At 45.0% G+C, this 20775-nt stretch overlaps 1 protein-coding gene across 1 annotated transcript; it reads right to left on the minus strand.

The window, feature by feature from the left end:
- Positions 1 to 2735: 2735 nt before the first annotated feature.
- On the minus strand, positions 2736 to 20757 carry MORN5 (MORN repeat containing 5). Its single transcript, XM_083423213.1, has 5 exons — positions 20625 to 20757; positions 19592 to 19739; positions 18711 to 18822; positions 18083 to 18214; positions 2736 to 3361 (listed from the first exon to the last, which is right to left on the minus strand). The coding sequence occupies exons 1-5, from the start codon at positions 20669 to 20671 to the stop codon at positions 3282 to 3284; spliced, it is 519 nt and encodes a 172-aa protein (XP_083279339.1). The 5' UTR covers positions 20672 to 20757; the 3' UTR covers positions 2736 to 3281.
- Positions 20758 to 20775: the final 18 nt, after the last annotated feature.

Below are 20775 nucleotides of genomic sequence, written 5' to 3' on the forward strand. Positions count from 1 at the left end.
CCTGGAATTTCAGCTTGATATCTCCTCCCCTATACAAAGCACAGTACTGTCTTACTCTGATTGGCAGCAGCTCGCCAAAGTCTCAAGCTCTGCTTCACCATAAATAGATGGCTGCTGGATGATACACTGGTGCCAGTGAAAACTAGCCCTCTGTCAAAAAAATTCATTGCCCTCCTGTAGATCCATTTCCCTCCCTCTTTCATCATCCATCCAAAATGTATGCAGTGCCAGAGCCACTCCTTGGGAACAAGTCCATGAGCAATTACTTACCACCCCTCCCAGTTAGAATTGATGGTTCCCTTAGCCTCCTTCCCTGAGGACTGGGCAGCTGGCTCAAAAGGCAAAGGCACAGGTTTCCCTGTCACTGCAGTGTTGCCAAGCTGGGTTGGTCCACCACTTCAGTGGTTTTGATCTCTGTGGTTGAGGCTTTTACCAGTGGGAGTTTGGAGCAGGGGCCAGCTCAGACTAGCATCTTAAAGGTAAAAATGAGGGTGCCCGGGTGTGGGGTAGGGACGTGTCCTCCTTTTCCGGAATGGTTCCTGAGTTTCTGGTTGAGGACTGCAGTCCTATTTGGGCATGGCTGAAGCAGCTGTCTCCATGGCTGCCTTGCACTCGGCAGCAGATCTGCTGTTGGGGATGCAGGAATGCGCAAGATCTTTGTCCCCTCTGCTGGGAGGGCGTATTGCCACTTAGGACTGCTCATGCGCCTTTGAAACCAAACATGAACACATTGCTCAATGTGGTAGCACTTGGTAACTGAGGGAAGAGACTGACTGTGCAACTCAGTCCTAAGCAGCCTTCCTCAGAAGCTCTGCACTCTCCAGTAAGTGTGCAGAGAGTTGCAATCTTAAGAATGGATGCAGACCAGGCACACACATCAGGCCTTCCTAGGATTTCCCATAACTATTCTTAAACGTAAAAGCAACTGCAAAGATGCAGACTGGATCAGGGCCAGTCTGGTGCTGGGCAAGCTTTTTTCCCCCATTAAAAAAACACAACAGCCTGCATTTTCTCAATTTAAATTGACCCTCCCCCAAAGCTGCTTTTGCTTATAGTAGAAAACATGCAGGCACACTATGTACGAGCGGCTAAAAGGTGAGGACTAGCCCAGTGCAGAAGAATAGACAGTTGCAGTCAACTGTTATATCTAAAGTGAGTATTGTAATCTTTCTCTCCCCCCGCCCCCCCCCCCCCCGCCAATCCTATTCCTCATCTCTGCAGGAAGCCTTAGGCTGTGTTCCTTGCAAATCTCAGGAAGCAGCCAGGACCAGCTTTTTAAACTTGAGAAATCTTCTTGGCTCTGCCGTGCAAAAACTGGAAACAATTCATAATTAGTTAAACGATGCCTATGGAAAATAAACGACTGTCCTGAGAATGCAACACATCCCCTAATTATTTTAGTCCACTGATTCTCGTTAGCCAATGTGTTTACACTGACTGATGTTGTTGGGAAAAGTCTTATGCCGGGTCCAAACAAACAAATCTGAGCAAAGACGCTCTTTGCATTCAGTTTGCTGACTCTGTAGTTGTCGAAACAGTTTTACAGGGCAAGAAAGCCAATGTTCACCCTGACCCAACAGTTATGATACACATGCAGTGGCTTTGATGCTTGCAGATGAAGCTCCATGTAAGCTGCAGCTGCTCCACTTGTTTGACTGTCACACTGAACTGAACAGGCAAGCCCTCTGCTCCCATGGAACTCGACATGATCACTGGAAGCCCTCTGGCATCTTGGACTATGGGCAGCTACACTTTTGTAAGGTATTTACAAAACTGTTCCTGACTGTGCCTCTCCTCTGTCAAATCTTTTGGGCTAAAATTAATTGGAAGTCTTTTGAAATACTTGAATTTGAAGCATCGGTGCTAAAATGTCACGTACTTTCTTGCCTACCCCAGAGTCAGTGAGTTAAGTCCCCACTAGATAGGCCAGCGATCCTATTTTAACGCAAGGCTGCAACAACAGACAGTGGCCTAGGTGGGGCTGGATGCACTTCATACAAAGACAAAACTTGGTATTGGGCATGAAACTCAGCTTTGGTTTTTTTTAAAATGATATATAAGGTTTCTAGCCCTTAAGGCTAGAAATGTGGATATCTGGCAGAACATTAGAAGGCAGGGCACATATTAGGAATGCTTCCCAGGAAGTAAGGAAGGCAAGACTTTCATGCATAGCCCTCCCCGCCCCCCTCCTTGGCAAAACCAGAATGAATCAGGCAAATTATGCTTGATTTGCATAACTGATGCAGGTTGAACCTGACATGGCTTCTTCAGAAGCCAGAGCTAAGTCCCCTCCCTCCCTCCCTTCTTCTTTCTCTCTTTCTTGCTTTGATTAGCTTTACACTCCAGAACAAGGAGTGCCTAGGACTGTGGTGTAAACTGGGCAACAGGGGCTTCGGACACCAGTGATACCAGATAAAAGGGAGGTCTCGGAAGGTGATGCCAGCTGCAGAAACTCAGCCAAGTTTTTCTTGAAAAAGAAGCAGATTGTTTTGTTTGTAGCATGTTGCAATTGTGCATGTCTTGGCTAAAAATACCCTTCTAAAGAGCAGGCAGTCAAGATCAATATTTATTTAAGAAGAGAGGGAAAATTGGGGGGGGGGATGTAAAGCACTTTTTAAATTGTAAAACCAATGTCTGTTTTGTTACCTACTTTTACTGTTGTGCTTTGTAAATGTCTTATTTGTGTAATAAATAAAGTTAACGCAAGTCGAAGTGCTGGCACTTACATCAAAGGAAACGGTGCAATTCCATTTTTCTTTTATTTCAGAAATGCTTCTGCAGCCCTAGAATTCCAAAGGCAGCCCGCCCCATCACCTTTGTTGAGAACACCGATGCTCGTGGCAAATGGGTTTCATTCTCCCCCTTTGCCAAACCAGTTATTAAAAACCGTCGCTTCTGAGCTCGCCGTTACAACAGCCAATTAATATCCAAGTGCAGAGGAAAGATCCACTGTAGCTTGTGGGTGGGTGTGCAACCGGTATATAATATGGTGTTGAGAGACGGCAAGGCAGCCTTTTGAGTTAATTCTTTTGTGCTCACAATATAGACTATAAAAAGCCTACCAGGTTGCACACCTTGTGGGAATATTATAGTAAATATAGGGTGATTATTTGCACAATTTCCTCTTAATGCCACTGATGAAGTGAGGGGTTTACATCTTATTTGGTTAGCAAAGGTAACAAAAAACTACCCTAATGGAGAAATTATAGGTGCAGAGTCCTTGAGCAGGGAAGCAGAAGGCTTCAACGGGAAGTCTGTTTCTCTGTTTTCCTTAATGAGGTTTACTCCTTTGGCTTCAAACCAATGATCTCGTCCCAACCTTTCCGACAGGTCTTAACAATCCAGTCATGTTCATCATCATCTGAGGGGGTGGGGTGGGGGGGGTGAGAAACAAAAGAAGCATCAATAATGAGTCAATTCAGACTGCCCTCCTTGCCTTATTGGATGCCCCTTTTTGCCAAATGGACAAAGGTGCATTTAAAAGGTGTTCCAATCAAAGATGTTCATTGTATTCCTGTCATATGGGGGGAACAGTTCATGTTAGATGCTGGTAAGCAATAAAAATGAGCACAGATCAGAGCCACAACAGTCCCTGAAACTTCTGAAGGTACAGGAAGGAAAAACACAGAAGAAAACAATTTCACCAAACCTTTGTGACTCTTGTTACAATAAAAACAAAACCAGTATTTTGGGTGGCATGTAAAAATAGCTCACATTTACAAGGTTTGTCGATTTGATATAATCTTTTTAAACTGCTCAATTCATTAATTTAAATCATTTTGCAGAGTGCCAAAATTTTGACACAGGTGCCTTTGTTTGGCATCCTCAAGCAAGTGCAAGATAATTTGATTAAATTGGCTTTCACCAACCTGGTGCCCCCAGATGTTTTGGACTACAAGTCCCATCAGCCCCAGCATTATACAGGCATGTTGGCTGGGGCTGATGAGAGTTGTAGTCCAAAACACCTGGAAGACACCAGGTTGGCAAAGACTGGATTAAATCACTGAGATCTACCACACATTGTCAGAAGGAATATTTTAATTCTTTTCATTCAAGAATTTTAAATTGGAAAGGTTTCAAAAAAGAAACTAGTGTCTTCAACACACCAATTGGGATTGCTACACACAGATTAATTGGGCTCATCCACACTTTTGCTTGGCCCGTATTTTGATAGTACTATGTACTGATTAATTCCTCTGAGTTCGAGAGCTTTTCTTGCCATTTTGTAGCTGTGCCTTATGAAAATCAGATCTTACCTGGTGATTCAGATCTTCTTAGATGCACGGAAAACCTGAAAAGAGATTTTGCTTAACCAAGCTTCAATTCAGCGGGTAAGATCAGATTTTAGCAAGGAACAGTTGCAGAATAACAAGAAAAGCTCTTGGACCAGGGGGGGTGGGGGGGTGGGCAGGAATTAAATGGTACACAAATACTGAGTCAAGTAGAAGTGTGGATGACCGCACTGACCAAAGTGTTAGTTGACTGATCTGTTTAACCCATTAAAGGTTAAAGCCCTACTGTTAGCATAAAATTATACCACCATCCCAGATCTACTGGCACTTAGGTCTTGTTGAAATCAGGGTTTTTTTCTTCCCCTCCTCCTCTAAGAATGCTAGAGACAATATGTGTGACCTCATTCCTTGTTTCATCCAGTTATAAGCAGACCTTATTCTCATATTTGTGTGCAGCTGCAGCCAAACGCAATGCTAACGCTTCAGCTCAAAATGTTTTTTTCTGTTCCATCAATTTCAACAGGATTTGTTTTCAAATAAGCATGCGTAGCACTGCAGCCTAAGCCAAACACTGACATCCTAACCACCTTTGGGGCAAAAAGTTATTAAACGCAAGTTCGGTTGAAATTAATGGAAATAATGGTGCTCTCTTGCAGCCCCTATTCATTTTAGCAGGCTCAATCAGCAGAATTGCCCAGCAGAATGCACCCTTTAAAAGTTGGCATTGGAGATTACATTTCCCTATCCAAACCCTTGCTCCATACCCCCTTGTTTAAGTAAACCCCATACCACAGCAAGCCGAATCGTCTTAAATTACGGCACTATTTGCCACGTCAGCATCCCTGCCCTTCCTGCCAGAAGGCTCAGGGCTACGCATACAGAGGCCTCTCCATTTCTTCTCTCTCCTACAGCCCAGTGAGGAAGGCCAGGCTGGGAGTGAATGACTGGCTCAAGGTCACCCCGTGAGCTTTGCAGCCGAGCCAGGGATCTGAAGCCAGGCTTCTGTGGGTGCTGCTAACAATCAATCCACTGAACCACCCTCCTTCAAAACCTCAGTGACAAAGCACCCACTTTGCCTGCAAAAGCCCCAAGTTCAATCCCTGGCATCCCCAGGTAGGACTGGGAAAGACCTCCATCCGAAATCCTGGCAAGCCATTGCCGGTCATAGAACCACAGAATTGTGGAGTTGGAAGGAACCACAAGGGCTATCTAGTCCAATTCCTGCAATGCAGGCAACTTTTAGCCCAACATGGGGCTCGCATCCACGATCCTGAGATTAAGAGTCTCATGCTATACCAGTCACTGTAGACAATACAGAGCTAAGATGAATGAATGGTTGGACTCAGTATAATACAGCTTCCTCCAAAATGGCTCAATTATTAAGTTGGGTGAAACATAGCATTGCTTTCTTTTCAAGTAAGGTACCTGCTCTGGCCTCCATGCTTGAAGGCGTTATTTGCAGGCATAAGACCTGATGCTCCCAGTTAGAAGAGATTGAGTGGGAAAAGTCTCTGCTCAAGACCTAGCTAGCAGGACTCGTGGTCAGGGATGATAGGAGCTGCAGTCCAGCAACAGCTGGGGAACCAAGGTTGAGAAACACTGGGTTACTCAATCACCCAAGGGCTGCAAATCACAACTGAGGTTAAGCTTGTCTTTCAACTGCTTTCCAGACAGCTTGTGTGCACGGGTGTTTATCTGTAAGATGTGGGGTATCGCAAACCAGAGACATGCTTCAGATTTGGTAGAACCTGGAAGGCAAAGATGTGTCACATTTAAAGCCTGGGGAGCTGTTTCAGTCACCACGAATGGGAATAGTTATTGACTAGCCAAAATGATGGAACACAAGGCATTTTCCAAGCTCCTCTGTTCTTGTGGTAGGATAAGTCTGGCCTCTCTCAATCCAAGAGTTGTGGTGAGGATCTATAAAAAATGTCCATGTTCAGTACCAGTTAGAATACCAGCTGAGGAAGTCAACGAGGTAGGGCTTGTGCCTTTGTCCTCCTGCAGGCACCTGACTAGCCACTGTGCAAAACAGAATGCTGGACCAAATGGGCCTTTGGGGGTCTCTTCTTAGAATCACAGAATTGTAGAGTTGGAAGAGACCCTGAGGCTCATCTAGTCCAACCCCCTTGCAAGACAGGAATCTCAACTAAACCATCCATGACAGATGGCCAGCCAACCTCTGCTTAAAAACCTCCAAGGAAGGAGAGTCCAAGACCTTCCAGGGGAGTCTGTTCCACTGTCGAACAGCTCCCACTGTCAGAAAGTTATTATCACATGCACCTTTAAGTTCCAATGCCCATGTATTTGGAAGAGAATCCATGACCAAATCTGTGCTGAATGACTTGGGACCATGATACCACAGGTCTGCAGGGCCCTGGCAGCATGAGAAGAGGCTCAAACCTGTTGGAAACTAAAGAGTTAAAAGAGATGGGCTGAGCATACTACTTCTGCCACCCTAAAAGGAGGAGGCTGCCTGATAATCACTGTAGTTGCTGGGTATTTGAATCAGTGCAGCTGCAGCCTCTTCAGCAGTCACCCCTGAAACAAGACAAACTGGGTTTATTGTACTAAGCGAATGTTCAGGCTCCTCCTTGATTGTTCGTAATTGGCGGCCAGGGACTTAACAGCCTCTCGACCACCCTTTTTACACTTTACCTGACTGTGCAGCTAACAATTTAAATCACAGATGCCGATCTGGCTTGGCAGCAGCTGCTTGTTAACCACGCAGATCCCCTCGTGCCATCCCCGGCGGCTTCCATAACCCCACAACACCAGGGTGAGCATGGAGAGTTGTGTTTCATCCATATTTAAAGCAGAATTAAAGCCTGGAGTTTGATTAGTGCTCCCCAGACAGCAAGTTGTAATTACTTTTTTTTTCTTTTTGCAAAGGCAATTGTTGGGTTATATTAATGCGAACACCAAAGCACATCTTCACCTTCATATGTGATTTCCTCTGGGGTTTGTTTGTTTGTTTTTTTTTTGGTTTTTTTTTAATGTGGTGGTAGGGAGTCGGGGTGGGGAGAGAAAGAATACAAATACTCTTTAATCAACTGGAAATTATCACCCCGGCGCAATTAGGCAGCTCTCCACATTGTGGGTGAGAATCAAATCCACGCTTGCTCGTTTCATCTTTTAAAAGTTCTTTCTTTCTCCATTGTCCCCCTTTTGGTGGCCCCAGTTCATGGTGAAGTAGAAATCCCTTAGATGGGGATGGGTGGGGGGCAGGGAAGGACTTCAGCGCGTGAAGCAACAAAAGAAAGTTGCTCTCTGTAGAAAGGAGAAATGGGCCACCCAGGAACACTTAGCAATAAAAAGATAAAGCAATGGTGGATGTTCCAAGGCATTCTACACTAGCCCAGAAAGTATGACAGGTGTCAGCAGGCCAGGTGAAGATCTGCCCAGAATCACTGGAAGGTGCATCCAAGCACCAGCTTCTCTCTGGGTCAGTTTTGTTTCCCAAAATCAAGCCATGGTCAAAGCACAATTTTGCAAGTAGGGCAGAAATGTCCCCTGCCTAATACCCTGGAGAGCTGCCGCCACTCATCATTGACAATACTGAGCCAGATGGATCAATGGCCTGACTTGAAATAAGGTAGGTTCATATCTCCTTGTATTCTCTCTCCTACACCACAGACCATGGTACCAGTCTCCAACTTCCTTGCCAATCCAAAACTCAATTTTTACCTTGGTCGCTTGCTGCCTGCAGTACTTTTCCACCCTTGGGCCTGGACCTCTGGCCCCCAGAGGAGCTCAGGCTAACCTTGGGGATAAAAAGAAGGCCCCATGCTAGGGCGATCTTTGCAGCAGAGAACTTGCTCTGAAACAGTTCTCACGTGCATAAGAAGAGCCCTCCTAGGCAGGACCAAAGGTTCATCTAGTCCAGCATCTTGCTTTCCACAGTCACCAACCAGATCCTCCAGGAAGTTCACAAGCTAGGAATGAAAATGTATAATTGAACCATGATATGATATGATATGATATGGTATGATTGTATATGATCGCTTGTATGATATGATTATGTGACTGTGCGATATGAATGTATGATATGATATGATTGTATGATATTCTGTTATATTGCAGTACAGTATGATATCCTGCTAACCTAGCAGTTTGAAAGTACGTCAAAGTGCAAGTAGATAAATAGGTACCGCTCCGGAGGGAAGGTAAATGGCGTTTCCGTGCGCTGCTCTGGTTTGCCAGAAGCGGCTTAGTCTTGCTAGCCACATGACCTGGAAGCTGTCTGTGGACAAACACCGGCTCCCCTGGCCTATAGAGCGAGATGAGCGCGCAACCCCAGAGTCATCCGCAACTGGACCTAACGGTCAGGGGTACCTTTACCTTACAGTATGATATATGACTGCATTATAGGATAATATCTGTGATATGATATTATTATATATGCTATGGTTGTAGGGTATATGATTGAATAATATATATGATATAAATCTATGACATGATTGTATGATTGACTGACTGACTCTAAATAGTGCTCACTAATGGTTCCTAGTCATCCTGGGAGAAAGTGACAAATCAGGTGCTGCAGGGTTCTGTCCTGGGCCTGCTGTTGCTCAGTGTCTTTATAAATGACTTGGATGAAGGAACTGAGGGGATGCTCATCCGACTTGCAGGTGACATCGTACTGGGAGGGATAGCTAATGCCGCAGAAGACAGAATTAGGATTCAATATGAACTTAACAGACTGGAGAACTGGGCACAAGCTAACAAAATGAATTTCAACGGGGACAACTGCCACATTCTGCACAGGCATCTAGAACTAGCTGTACAAATATAAGATTGCAAATGCTGGCTTGTCATCAGTACATGTGAAAAGGATCACAACGTGATGCAGAAAAAAGGAAGAAGAAAGCTAACGCTATTCTAGACTACATCAACAGAAGTACTGTATATTGTCCAGGGAAGTAATAGCGCTGCTCTATTCTGCCTTGGTCAGAGTCTGACCACACCTGCAGTCCTGTGTCCAGTTCTGGGCACCACAATGTAAAGAGGATATTGACAAACTGGAGCACGTGAAGAGGCGGGTGACCAAGTTGATCAAGGAATTCAGGCCTTATGAGGAATGGTGGAGGGAGTTGGGTATGTTTAGCCTGAATAAGAGCAGACTGAGGGTAGGTAGCCATCTTTAAATACCTAAAGAGTTGTCAAGTAAGATGGAGCAAGTTTGTTTTCTCTTACTCTGGAGCGTGACACCCAAACAAATGGATTAAGAGCTGTTCAACAGTGGAACAGACTCCCTCAGGAGGGGGTGGACTCTCTTTTCCTTGGAGGTTTTTAAGCAGAGATTGGATGCTATCTGTCATGGGTGCTTCAGTTGAGATTCTGCATTGCAGGGGATTGGACTAGATAACCCTCAGGTTCCCTTCCAGTTCTATGAGTCCATGAGCTGATTTGGAGTGGTACACTGCCTCTGAAACTGGGGGTTTTATCTAGCCATCATTTCCAAATTCTGTGGTCAGACCTCCATGAGTCTGTCAAATTCCCTTTCAAAACCATTTAAGCTTGGGGTCATTACCACACCTTGTGGCTGTAAAGTTTGTAAGTTAATGATGCACTTTATGAAGAAGTTCTTTTGTTGTGGCTGTCTCTCCTGAACTGAATGGCAATCAATTCAACTGAGTGACTTCCTAAGCTATACTGCTATAGGGGGAAGGATGGAAAAGATACATTTCTCTGCCCCACGTATTAATTTACAGACCTCAATCATGTCCCCTCCCCCTTAACACTACTTGGGTTTTTTCTTAATTAAGAAGTCTGCAGAACTCTACCTCTTCCCTAGGCTGCCCAAATAGGTCCTTGCACTATTAAGAAACGGTGGGGCCCCATCTGTGGCTTGCTTTTGTAAGAGAAATGGGGTAAATGCGATCTGTACGAACCTGTAAAAATCCAGGAACTTCCCTGTCCCAGAAAGCATTTAAAAGCAAAATCAAAATAGTGCATTTTTAAATAGTGATTTTGGGAAATGTCCTGTGAAACTTCTTCACACTGGAGAAGCATGAAGACACTTCTCCAGCCCAGTGCCATGCCTACTCATGGAACCCCCCCCCCCACTATACTCCACTGCAACTTGGCTGACAAGCGGAAACTTTAAAATACTCAATTAACCTTCACCCCATAATGCTTTACTCTCTCATTTCCATTTAACTCATACAATTCCAAATTGCCCATTAAAAGGAAATTCCCAGCCTGGATGACATTTTTTACACTTGTTAATGTTACACGGCGCAGTTGCCCACAAGCTGTAAAGCAGCATGCATCACAATCTTCTCAGCATCTGCACTGGGAGAGCTAAAACCCAAACACTCCCTGTTATTCTTGGCAAGCCGAGGATTGGAACTTAAACCTTTGCAGGTTTCATAGCAGCAATTGTTTTAAGGTCCGGAAACCGGGAGAATTCAGATCTTGCCATCTTGCCCAGGACAGACTCTTGGTCAACTGTGATTGGCAGCTGCTCCCCACGGTGTCAGGCTGAGGTTGTTCCCAGCCCAGTATCTTCGTCAACATTATCATCACCATTTACAAACCACTTAATATGCAAACTCCCTAAGCAGTTTACATGAAACGCAGAAAGATAATTAAAAGAAGAATGTATGTACAACATTTAAAGCCAAAGGTACAAAGGAATACAAAGGAAGCTATCAATAAAACATTGAGTTAAATACTGATAAACAATGTGATGAACTTTATAGGCCCGGGAATGCTTGTTTAAACAGATGTGTCTTCAGGAGGTGTGTAAAGCTTGCCACTGTTTCTGCTTCATGAACAGCACATGGGTGTTCTAGAGAATGGGTGGAATTCTGAGCACTGGCCATCTTGACTGGGGTGGATGAGAGTCCAACAACAGGTTGGGAGCCCACAGGTCCCCACTCTTGTGATTTAAAACATAAAACCAGCACCAGAATTTTGGGGGCTCTCAGACAAAGCATCCTCTGCGGAACCCCTTAACCTAGAAGGTGCCTGCTTCGAAGAGATCTCTATGGATTTTTTTTGGGAAATGGTGGGTGGCTATCACCTCCATGATACACACTGGAAGTGTGGTGGGGAGATGCTTAAATTCCTCCCCTCCACATCTCCCCAGGGAGGCCTGCTTTGAAAATGGCTCAAATATATGTATTGCCAGGAAGATGAGCCCATAGGGCAGGGATGGGGAGCGTCTGGCCTTCCAGATGTTGCTGAATTACAATTTCTATCAGCTCCTGAATGCATATTCAGTGGCCACATGTGTTGGGAGTCAGTTCAGCAACATTGCCATAGGAGATGAGTAGAAAAGATGGCCAGGAGAGAAAGTTACAGGTGCTGTTATTTATTTAGAATACTTGTATCTGACTTTCTATCCCCAGGAATCTCTTAGAAGTGCCTCACAAAAGGTTCTAACAATAAAAATCACTGTTAAGTCTGATATCAGGAACTGATATGCTGGTGCCAGGATTATTCAGGTGGCATTGCCTGCCCTCATCACGGAGCTTGTCCTTCAGTCTGTGCCTACTAGCAGCACTAAGGTCCTCTGGGGCAATGGAGTGGTGCTCAGCCCACAATGGAGACTAGCCTTCCCTTGCTGGCTGTTGCCAAGAGACAGCTCCCAAAGATGTATTTTAAGGCAAGACAAGAGGAGATCAGATACGGGGTTTCTGTTCCCCCAGTTCAGGAAGGCGGGAGCTTAGAGAGAACTGTTGCTTCAGCAGTGAGCTCTGACAACGGGCCAAGACAAAGTAAAGGGAGTTCTTCCTGCTAATGAAACTTTCTTTAAATCCTAGGAGTAGATAGATTTTTTGCATTCATATATTTATATGGTACAACTCCATGGCCATTTTTTAAAACTCAGGAGATGATTCATCAGCATGCTTAGATGGGCTGTGATCTTAAATATTGCTTTGTTTCTTATATAAAATGCTCTGCATTTAGAAAAATTACAAAAAAGGTTCCATTTCTGGTTAAAGGGTTTCAAGTTACCCCTGCTGAGCCTTGGAGAAATGCTGGCAGCTGGAGCAGGGAGTTCTGTGTGGAAGGTCTGAAGCTCTTGTCATTGCTATAAGGTCAGCCATTAATCTCTCATGTAGTGACTGGGCACTATGGCCCAGGATGCAGGGTGTTCAACAGCAGCTTTCACCAAACTGGTGCCCCTCAGCTGCTTTGGACTTTAAACTTGTAGTCCAAGATGCCCAACCTGGCTGGGCCTGCTGGGAGCTGTAGTCCAAAACCTGTAGTCCCAGGTTCAATCTCCAGCATCTCCAATGAAAGCCAGTGTAACACAATGGTTAGAGTGCTGGACTAGGTTCGAATTCCCACTTGGCCAGGCACACACTCTCAGCCTAAGCTACCTCACAGGGTTATTGTGGGGATAAAATAGCGAGGGTACTTAGAAGTGTGTGGTGTTTATGCCACCTTGAAGTCTTTGGAGAAAGGGTGGGATATAAATCTAATAATAAATAAATACAGGATCAGCAGTAAGAAATGGGAGAGACCTTTATCTGCCTGAGGCTCTAGAGAGCCACTGCCGGTCACAGCAATGGGCAATAAAGCAGCTGCCCACATCCCAAAACCACCAAGTGGCGCTTCCAAGCATTAGGTTTATGCATTGAACTGTATGGCAATATTTTTGACATTCCCAGCCCAAGCAGAAAAATGATCAATAAATGGGCAGCAAACTATAGCATGTTAAAAACAAGAACAACCCACGTCCCATCTACCTCTCCTCTGCTCACGTAGCTATGTGATGGAAAACCAGCAAAACAATTGGCACAATTTGGTTTTGTTCCATGCTCAGGAGCAGAGACTAAAAGTGCTCACAATTAATTTCTGCAAAAGCTGAACATTCTTGCAAACAGGTCTGGCGCCCGTTCCTTTGAAGAATACACTGATTACCAACAATTTCTCAGGGCCTGCCACAAACATTATGTCTTTTGTCATGTGAAAAAAAAAGCAAAATCAACCATCTGGCAAATGCCCCAGAGCTAAAATCTTTCACACGGCTTGTAATTCACAATGATTATATATACAAAAGCAAGTAAGAGTTATAGTATAGCATATATTTTTTTTAAAAAAAATCAAATAAAAATAAGCAGTGAAGAACTTGAGGTGATTGATCAAAAACCCAGTGTATTTCATTTGCAAAGTGTCTAAATAACCATATTTATTTTTTTGTTTTTTAATGCATTCCTTTTTTTCATTCCTGGAGAGCTGTCAAAGGAGTTCACATTTGCAGGAGTCGGACCTCCTCTGAATTTGGAACAGCAATGAAGAAAAAAGGCAACTGGCATATAAATGACTAAATTGTCCTGTGTTTCAAGGGCCACTTCGCACGCTCTGCTTTCTAAAGGCACAGGTGTGCTCTCAGGAGCCGCCGGAGGGAGGGGAGGCATGTGCCAGTGCAGGCAAGGCAGGAACAAGGGCTCAGCCTTCGTGCCGCCTATGCATGGGACTGAAAGGCCTGTGGTGTACGGTTTGGGGTTACGTGCAAACTGGACTAACATGGGAGGGTGAGAGAAAGTAGCATGATGGAAGGACATTCATAAATGACCTTGGTTGGAGCCACTGCAACAGCAGGTGCTCTTTTTACAAGAAGGGTCATATTTAAGCTGCAGAGCTTTGCCTGGAGAAGGCCCCAGGTTCAGCCCCCCAGCTACTCTTCGGGTAGGGCTGGGAATGGGACCTCCTGGGCACCTTGGAAATCAGCTTCTAGTCAGTTAGCAATAGATGGACTGGTGGTCTGACCGTGTATGAGGCAGCTTCCCATACTCCTTTCAGCCTTTCAGGTATGTAGGCTCTGAGATTCTCATACACTCTTCACTCCAAAAAGCCTCTTTGCCTCAGCTTCTGATTCTTCCACCTATCACTTTCACAGGCTCCCGTTTCTCAAGCACAAGGCTTCCTCGGTCACTATCCCAGAATGTTCTGCATTGCCACTTAGCTGCATCCTGCTACCAGCAAGCAAACAACCTCTCAATTTTCTGACTCTGCCCTCCTTCCTGATACCAATACCCAGATCCTTCTCTCCTGAATTCCTCTGCAACTTTGTTTTTCATCCTGACCTAACAAACCTCCTCCGGCTCTCGTAGGAGCTGAGCTGCATTGCTTGGTCAGCAGTCAAAATATTGAACGTTCTTCCCCAGCTGTTAGAACATTTGTGAACACTCTGTGACCTCAAAGTATCTATCACACTCTGGCTTCTGCCATTCGCAAAGGGACCTGGGATGCTGCACATGCTGCATCCCAGGAAAAACATCAAGGAATGGAGCAAAGCCTGGCCTTGCCAATCAGCCAAAGAAGCAGCTATAGGGAAACTGCTTCCTGCTCCTCTCCATTTGCCTTTCCTTGTTTTTCTGGTTTCTAAGCCTTATGGCAGGGCCTGTCTTTCCCTTCTCCCTGCCTTTGTTTTAGTGATGTGACCTGCTTTGGGAGACAATAATGGATTGAAAAGCAGAACGAAAATATAGCAAATAATGAAACCCATCTGTCTACCTATATATGATGGTACTGAGCAGCAGAGAAGACCCATTCAGGACTTGTTTTCCCCTCTTTAGAATCTCACTTCTCACCTTTGCAGGGTCTCCTTATCCCAACGTTTGTGATCTCAAGTTGGCAGAGGAAAGAGGAAGAAAGCATGAGGCTAAGAAAAAGCTGATGTGATCTCGAGCCCATCTCTTTAGGAAAACGGCATAATTTAAGCAAGCCCACCAGGGTTTTGCCAAAGGTTTCTGAATGTTTCCTGCCATCTGCTTTTGATGCTTCCAAGACCTGGCCAGCAGCCTGACGGGGTTTTCCTGCCTTTCCTGTAAAGAAGCAGTCCTGGATCTGTTCCCTCTCACTCCCGACCACTTCCTTGGCTTCTTTCGCACACAGCCTGGCTATTTACCCGCCTATTTTGTCACCTCTGTGGCCTTGAGCCTTGAACGACTTCTCTTGGGGCTACTGGAGTTCCTCTGATGTCAGGCAAGCTCTGGCTCTTTCAATTGTGTTGGTGCCCTTAAAGGAAGGGATGGACTCCTGAGCTGCATCCCATCTTCACACCCATGTCCTCAAAGCAAAAAGAGCCTGGGGGCCCTCCTGGACACTCGGCAGACAATTGCTTTGCAAAACGGGACATATACAATGGGCCATTTAATGGGGGCTGATACTGTTGTAAGTTTATAGTAATAAAGTGTAACAAAGGAGAGTTCAAAGCGGAGATTAAAAAAAAAAAAAGGAATTCCTAGGCGTTCCCGCCTGGGTTGATCTGTCTAGGTTCCTGTGTTTTTGGAAAGCGTGTGCTTATCATATGCATCAGCAGAGCCACCGCATTCCAGTATTTTGGGCTAGTGCCACCAGGAGCCATTTAGATCTGCTCGTGCTTAGCAGCTGGAAGTAGAGATTACGCCACAAACTCCACACTTATTCCCTGCTCCCTGCCTCACCCACTGCAAAGGCCACTAAGATAAGGTTACCAGATTTTTTTCAATGAATCCGGGGACACTTTTCAACCTCAATAGGAATGACAGGATTTTGTATGGGGACTGATTTGTAAATCCGGGGACTGCCCCCAGGAAACGGGGACGTCTGGTAACCTTACACTAACAGCCGTGTGGTGTAGTGAGTAGAGACCCAGGCTCAAACCTTTGCTTAGCCATGAAGCTAATTGAGGGAAACCCTTTAAGACAAGCCTAGCGTCTGGGAGGCTGTTGAGAAAATAATGGGGACCCCTTATACGGTTTCCTAAGCAACTGGTCTCCTGCCAACCTAGCAGTTTGAAAGCACGGCAAAGTGCAAGTAGATAAATAGGTATCGCTACAGCAGGAAGGTAAACGGCATTTCCGTGCACTGCTCTGGTTTTGGTGTTCCGTTGTGCCAGAAGCAGCTTAGTCATGCTGGCCACATGACCCAGAAAAACTGTCTGCGGAAGCGGACAAACGCCAGCTCCCTCAGCCTGTAAAGCGAGATGAGTGCCGCAACCCCAGAGTCGTTCGCGACTGGACTTAATTATCAGGGGTCCCTTTACCTTTAAGCAACTGGTGGGGGGCAAGATGCAAAAGTTAAAAAATAAAATCCTGCCATGAGTGTTTCTTGATTTGTGGCAAACTACAGCTTGACAAAATGTCAGAATGGTTAAACTATGGGGGTGTAAGGGTGTGGGTGTTTTAAAACTGTAGACCTTGGTTTTGTTCCCTAATTCAAAAGGAATTGAAAGATAGCAGGAAATCCTAAATATATTAACACTGCATACAACTTTTTTTTTTTTACCCTGTACCATTATGCCTTATCTGGAAAATTTAACAGTATTCGTCTCCTCAGCCTTATCAGAAAAACAATCCTTTACTCACGCTCCAAATTATTAATTCAAACTCAACCATAACATTGAACAGGAGATTGAAAAACTATAACATACATTACTTATTATTTATTAATTTATTGCTCTTATTAGTTGTTTTCTTTATAAGTGGTAACCCAAAGAGATTTACAAAATAATGTATTAGGGATGTATCCTCTAGATTGGCAATACTGAATGAAGCTTATCTGTTTCTTCATAAATAAATATTGTATTTGTGCTTGCTTACTCCTTAAATAACAAGCCAATTTTGCCATAAGAGAATATTCCCAGACTTTTTCATGCCAATCAATTACTGGGGGTATAGATGATTGTCTTCACTTGCATAAATTACTGTATATGCTGTTAACATATACAAAACAAATTCCTTCTGTTGTGGCCCTCTTACATAATTTAATAAAAGCAGAACAGGATGATGGGGAATTTCATATCCTAAAATTTCAATAATTTTTTACTTCTAATTCCCTCCCCTTCCCTAACCAACTAGACTACAGGAAGACATGGCCGCCATGTCTTTGTAGTTCCAGCCTGACCTCTTATCTTGAAGTTCAAGAAAGAAGTGTGAGGAGCAGCAGGAAGCTGTAAAGTACAGTGCAACCTAAGACACATTGGTCTAACAAGAAGAGATGTAGAGCCGGCTGTCATAAAACCCATGTGCTCAAACGTCCAACAAACCATATGTTCCTTTACCTGCTCTTTACTCTGTATCAAATTTAACTGATATATATATATATTTGCTTTTATATGCCTTTTATATTTCATTATTAGTTTCTCAAATTTGGCTTGTTCTTGTATGAGCCTTCCACCAGGGCCAGCTCACTCACGAGGCAAGGTGGGGCAACTGCCTTGGGTGTCAGGACCCATAGGTGCAGCAGATCCGGCCTTCAAGGAACACATCACCTGCTACCACACACTCCTTGCAGGCCGGATCTGCTACCTCCTTAGCAGCACACCCGTCTTCAATGCTGCCTCTGCAGCAGCCCAGTGAACAGGAGACGCTGTTGGTCTCCTCCCACCCCTAGGGAAGAAATGGTGGGAGCTGCCCTCTGGGGTCTCCTGGACTTTGCACCTGCCAAGCGTGACTCTGGGCAGGCCCCTTTCTGCCCTGCAACAGCCTGTGATTCCCATCTCAACTGCCAGATAAGGCTGATCGCCTTGTTCCTGATGCAGATCCTCACTCACCCCTTCTTCCCTGGTGGGGGGGTTTGCATCAGGTGCCAAAATGTTTTGGGCCAGCCTTGCCTTCTACTGATATTCCTGCACACATGATCTGTTCATAAAATGGCAGAATTCTATTTTGCAATTTCCTCTAAATTTCTAAGAAAGAAATAATTTAACCCCAAATTACATATTGCATGCTCCCAAGGTCACCCCCTCCCCCATTTCCATAGCTGACATCTTTGTTGCAAGTCCTGAATCCTTGTAACTGAAATTGCATCTGATGGTGAAGGTTTAGGATTCAATAACTAGACCATTAGAAGTACACAGTAAGCACACAAATATTGTATTGCTGATCTGATTGACAAAGCCATACCTGCATTCCTCAGAAACCGGTGGTGGTAATCAACAACCACTCTGGTTTTTGGGTTATAGAAGCCGTCACCACAGTCATAGCAGCCTGCTGGGATGACCCGAGGAGGATCCAGGTTTGTAAGCTGGGAAATGCCTTAAAATTGAAAACAGGCTGATATCAGCATATGAAGAAGTCACTTAAAGTATCCAGGTCTTTAAGGAGAATAGCCAATAAATAATCATAATTATATTGGGGGATATGATATCATCTTGATCCAAAGCTTCAAGGGACTCCCATGTACATGCCTTGTGAGCAAAGGCTATGCATTCATTTTAATACTGAAGAAAAACCCTCTGCATCCCACCTAGGCATCAGATCTGTGGGATCAGGGCACAATAGCCAATGAAAACACAGCAGTAGGTGACAGCAGCCAAGATGGGCAGTGGAACCAGGTATGGGAGCAAATAGCAACGGAGAGGAAGGAAGCAGCAGCTATTTATTTGGTTAGCTGCTGCCAACCCCAGCAGGTTGGGGGGTGGGCCTGAAGTGGCCCAAGGCCCACTTATTGAGGCTGCTTCTTCTTAGAAAGTAGTCCCTCTCAATTAATGCAGTTGGTCTGTTACATCAAAAAGCTTAAACAAGGCAGTACCTGCTGGCTTCAGGCCTCTGCAGATTTCTGTATAAAACCTTCTGTCATAGCCATCACAATAATGCCATTTGTTGTCTTCATACTCCAGTCCATCTGCAAAAGTATATTTCCCCTGCAATGGAAAGTTTGGGGTTAAGGACAGCTCTGTTGGATAAAGAACAGAGCATGTTGCTTCCCCACTGTGATCAACCAGATGCCACTGGGAAGCCCACAAACAGCGGATGGTCTATGAACACACCAGAGAACATGGAGACTCTGTTTTGCTCTCAAGGGTAATGGGGTGCTGATACAGGTACCTAGGAATGTTAGAGTATACCTCCCGGATCGGATCAGATTGATTAGAAGTTGTTTTAAATTGCTTTTAGTATTTATTTTAGTGCCTACCCCTGGGCCTTAGGGTGAGGGGAAGGCAATAAAAATAATAGAAATGGGAGCTTGAAATAACATAATAAAACAGCAAATTAAAACAAACCAGCAAATGGATGCTGGCCTAGCCTCTGAAGAGAGGAGCAGCTGCAGTATGGCCTCTGAAATGGATCCCAGTTGAAAGGCAGGGTTGCCTTCCCCAGTCTGAGGAACCAATGAAGTTGTTTTGACCAGCAGCACCCATCAACCCCAGCTGTGGTGGCCAGGGGTCCAAATTGAATAAAATATGGGGGGGCAGGTAAGCCCTGTCCCACATAACTGATCACATGATGTGGCACATGCATACTGTTTGAATGGAAATGCCCATCAATTTGGGGGAGGCCTCCAACATTTTTTTGGGGGGGGGAGGCAAAGGGACCTTGGCCCCTAGGAGTTGGCTCCTCTGGTGGTGACTGAGGCTGAGGGGCACCACGATAGGGAAGAGTGCTTCAGATGTACATGTATGTGCTGTATACCTCTATAGATATTCCATTTTCCCAAGTCCCTTCATATTTGCTTCCTCCAGGGAAGTGCAAAACACCTTTGCCGTGAAACATCCCATCTTTCATTTCACCTACATACTTCGTTTCTGTTGGGAGGGTGTAAGAGCCCTTGCCCTCCAACCTGCAGAAAAGTCCACAGGGAGAATACAATTTAACACAACCAACAAAGGGTTCAGACTGTTTAGATTAGGAGTCCCAACATGCACACCTAAGGGGGGGGGGGTAATAAGATTGTTCATTCTGCACCACTTTTCTATCAAAACATCCAGAGTGATTTTCAGCTTTTTTTAAAAAAAAAGTGGGGGGGAGATCATCATAAAACAGTAAATAAAAAATAAAAGAAGCAGCAGCAAGAAGTCTGAGCAGTTGAAACCAACTGTCACAGAAGAATAAATAATATTGGGTGATATCTAACTCAGTCATACTCAGAGTAGACCCACTGATGTCGTTAAAATAACTGCCATTTTTTGAGTGAAACTAGTATTAGTCATACTCAGAAAAGTTATCTATGGGAATGCATGGATATCAATGGGTCTACTCTGAGAATGACTAATACGGGATATCGTTCACACATGGCATTTTAAAAACAGGATGAAACCGTTTACATGTATGTAAAATTTTGATTAGCACAGGAGGGGGGCTCATTCACGTAAGGTATTTTGCTTAAGAGACACGGGAACCCGTTCAGACAGGTTTTTTTAAGACGGTCATGGGGGAGGTGGTCCGCTCACATGTTGTTTTTAACACGGACACAGGGGAAAAACCCGTTCACTTCTTGTTTTTAAAACAAACACAGGCGGGGAAACCGTTCAAATGTAGTTGTTGGTTTTTTTAACACACAGGAAAAACCGTTCGCATATAGTACTTTTTTTAGCATGGACACGCGAAAAAAACCCTTCACACGTAGTGTTCCCCCCCCAACACGGGAGTCATTTCTCGAGTGGGGGTGGGGAGAAGGCCCCCACCTTGCGCCCCGCTTCCTCGCCCGCCCTGCCTCCCTCCCGACCTGCCGTTGACGCGCTCCCCTCGGTAGTAGCTGCCGGTGTACTCCATGCCCGGCCACCCGCGCTCAGGTAGGCCCGGGCCGGCTTTTTGGAGCGCAGGCCCCGGCAAACTGCGGTTGCCACAGCAACGAGCCGCCGGGCAGGCGGGCGGGG

The sequence above is a fragment of the Podarcis tiliguerta genome (assembly GCF_965153285.1).
Source record: "Podarcis tiliguerta genome assembly, chromosome: Z".
NCBI lineage: Eukaryota > Metazoa > Chordata > Lepidosauria > Squamata > Lacertidae > Podarcis > Podarcis tiliguerta.

Excerpts from the sequence above, each read along its gene's own strand:
- MORN5 (XM_083423213.1), bottom strand. The coding sequence starts at position 20,671 with ATGGAGTACACCGGCAGCTACTACCGAGGGGAGCGCGTCAACGGCAG. Across the intron at positions 19,740-20,624 it reads GGGGAGCGCGTCAACGGCAG|GTTGGAGGGCAAGGGCTCTT; the intron begins GTCGGGAGGGAG and ends ACTTTTCTGCAG. Across the intron at positions 18,823-19,591 it reads AAAATGGAATATCTATAGAG|GGGAAATATACTTTTGCAGA; the intron begins GTATACAGCACA and ends TTTCCATTGCAG.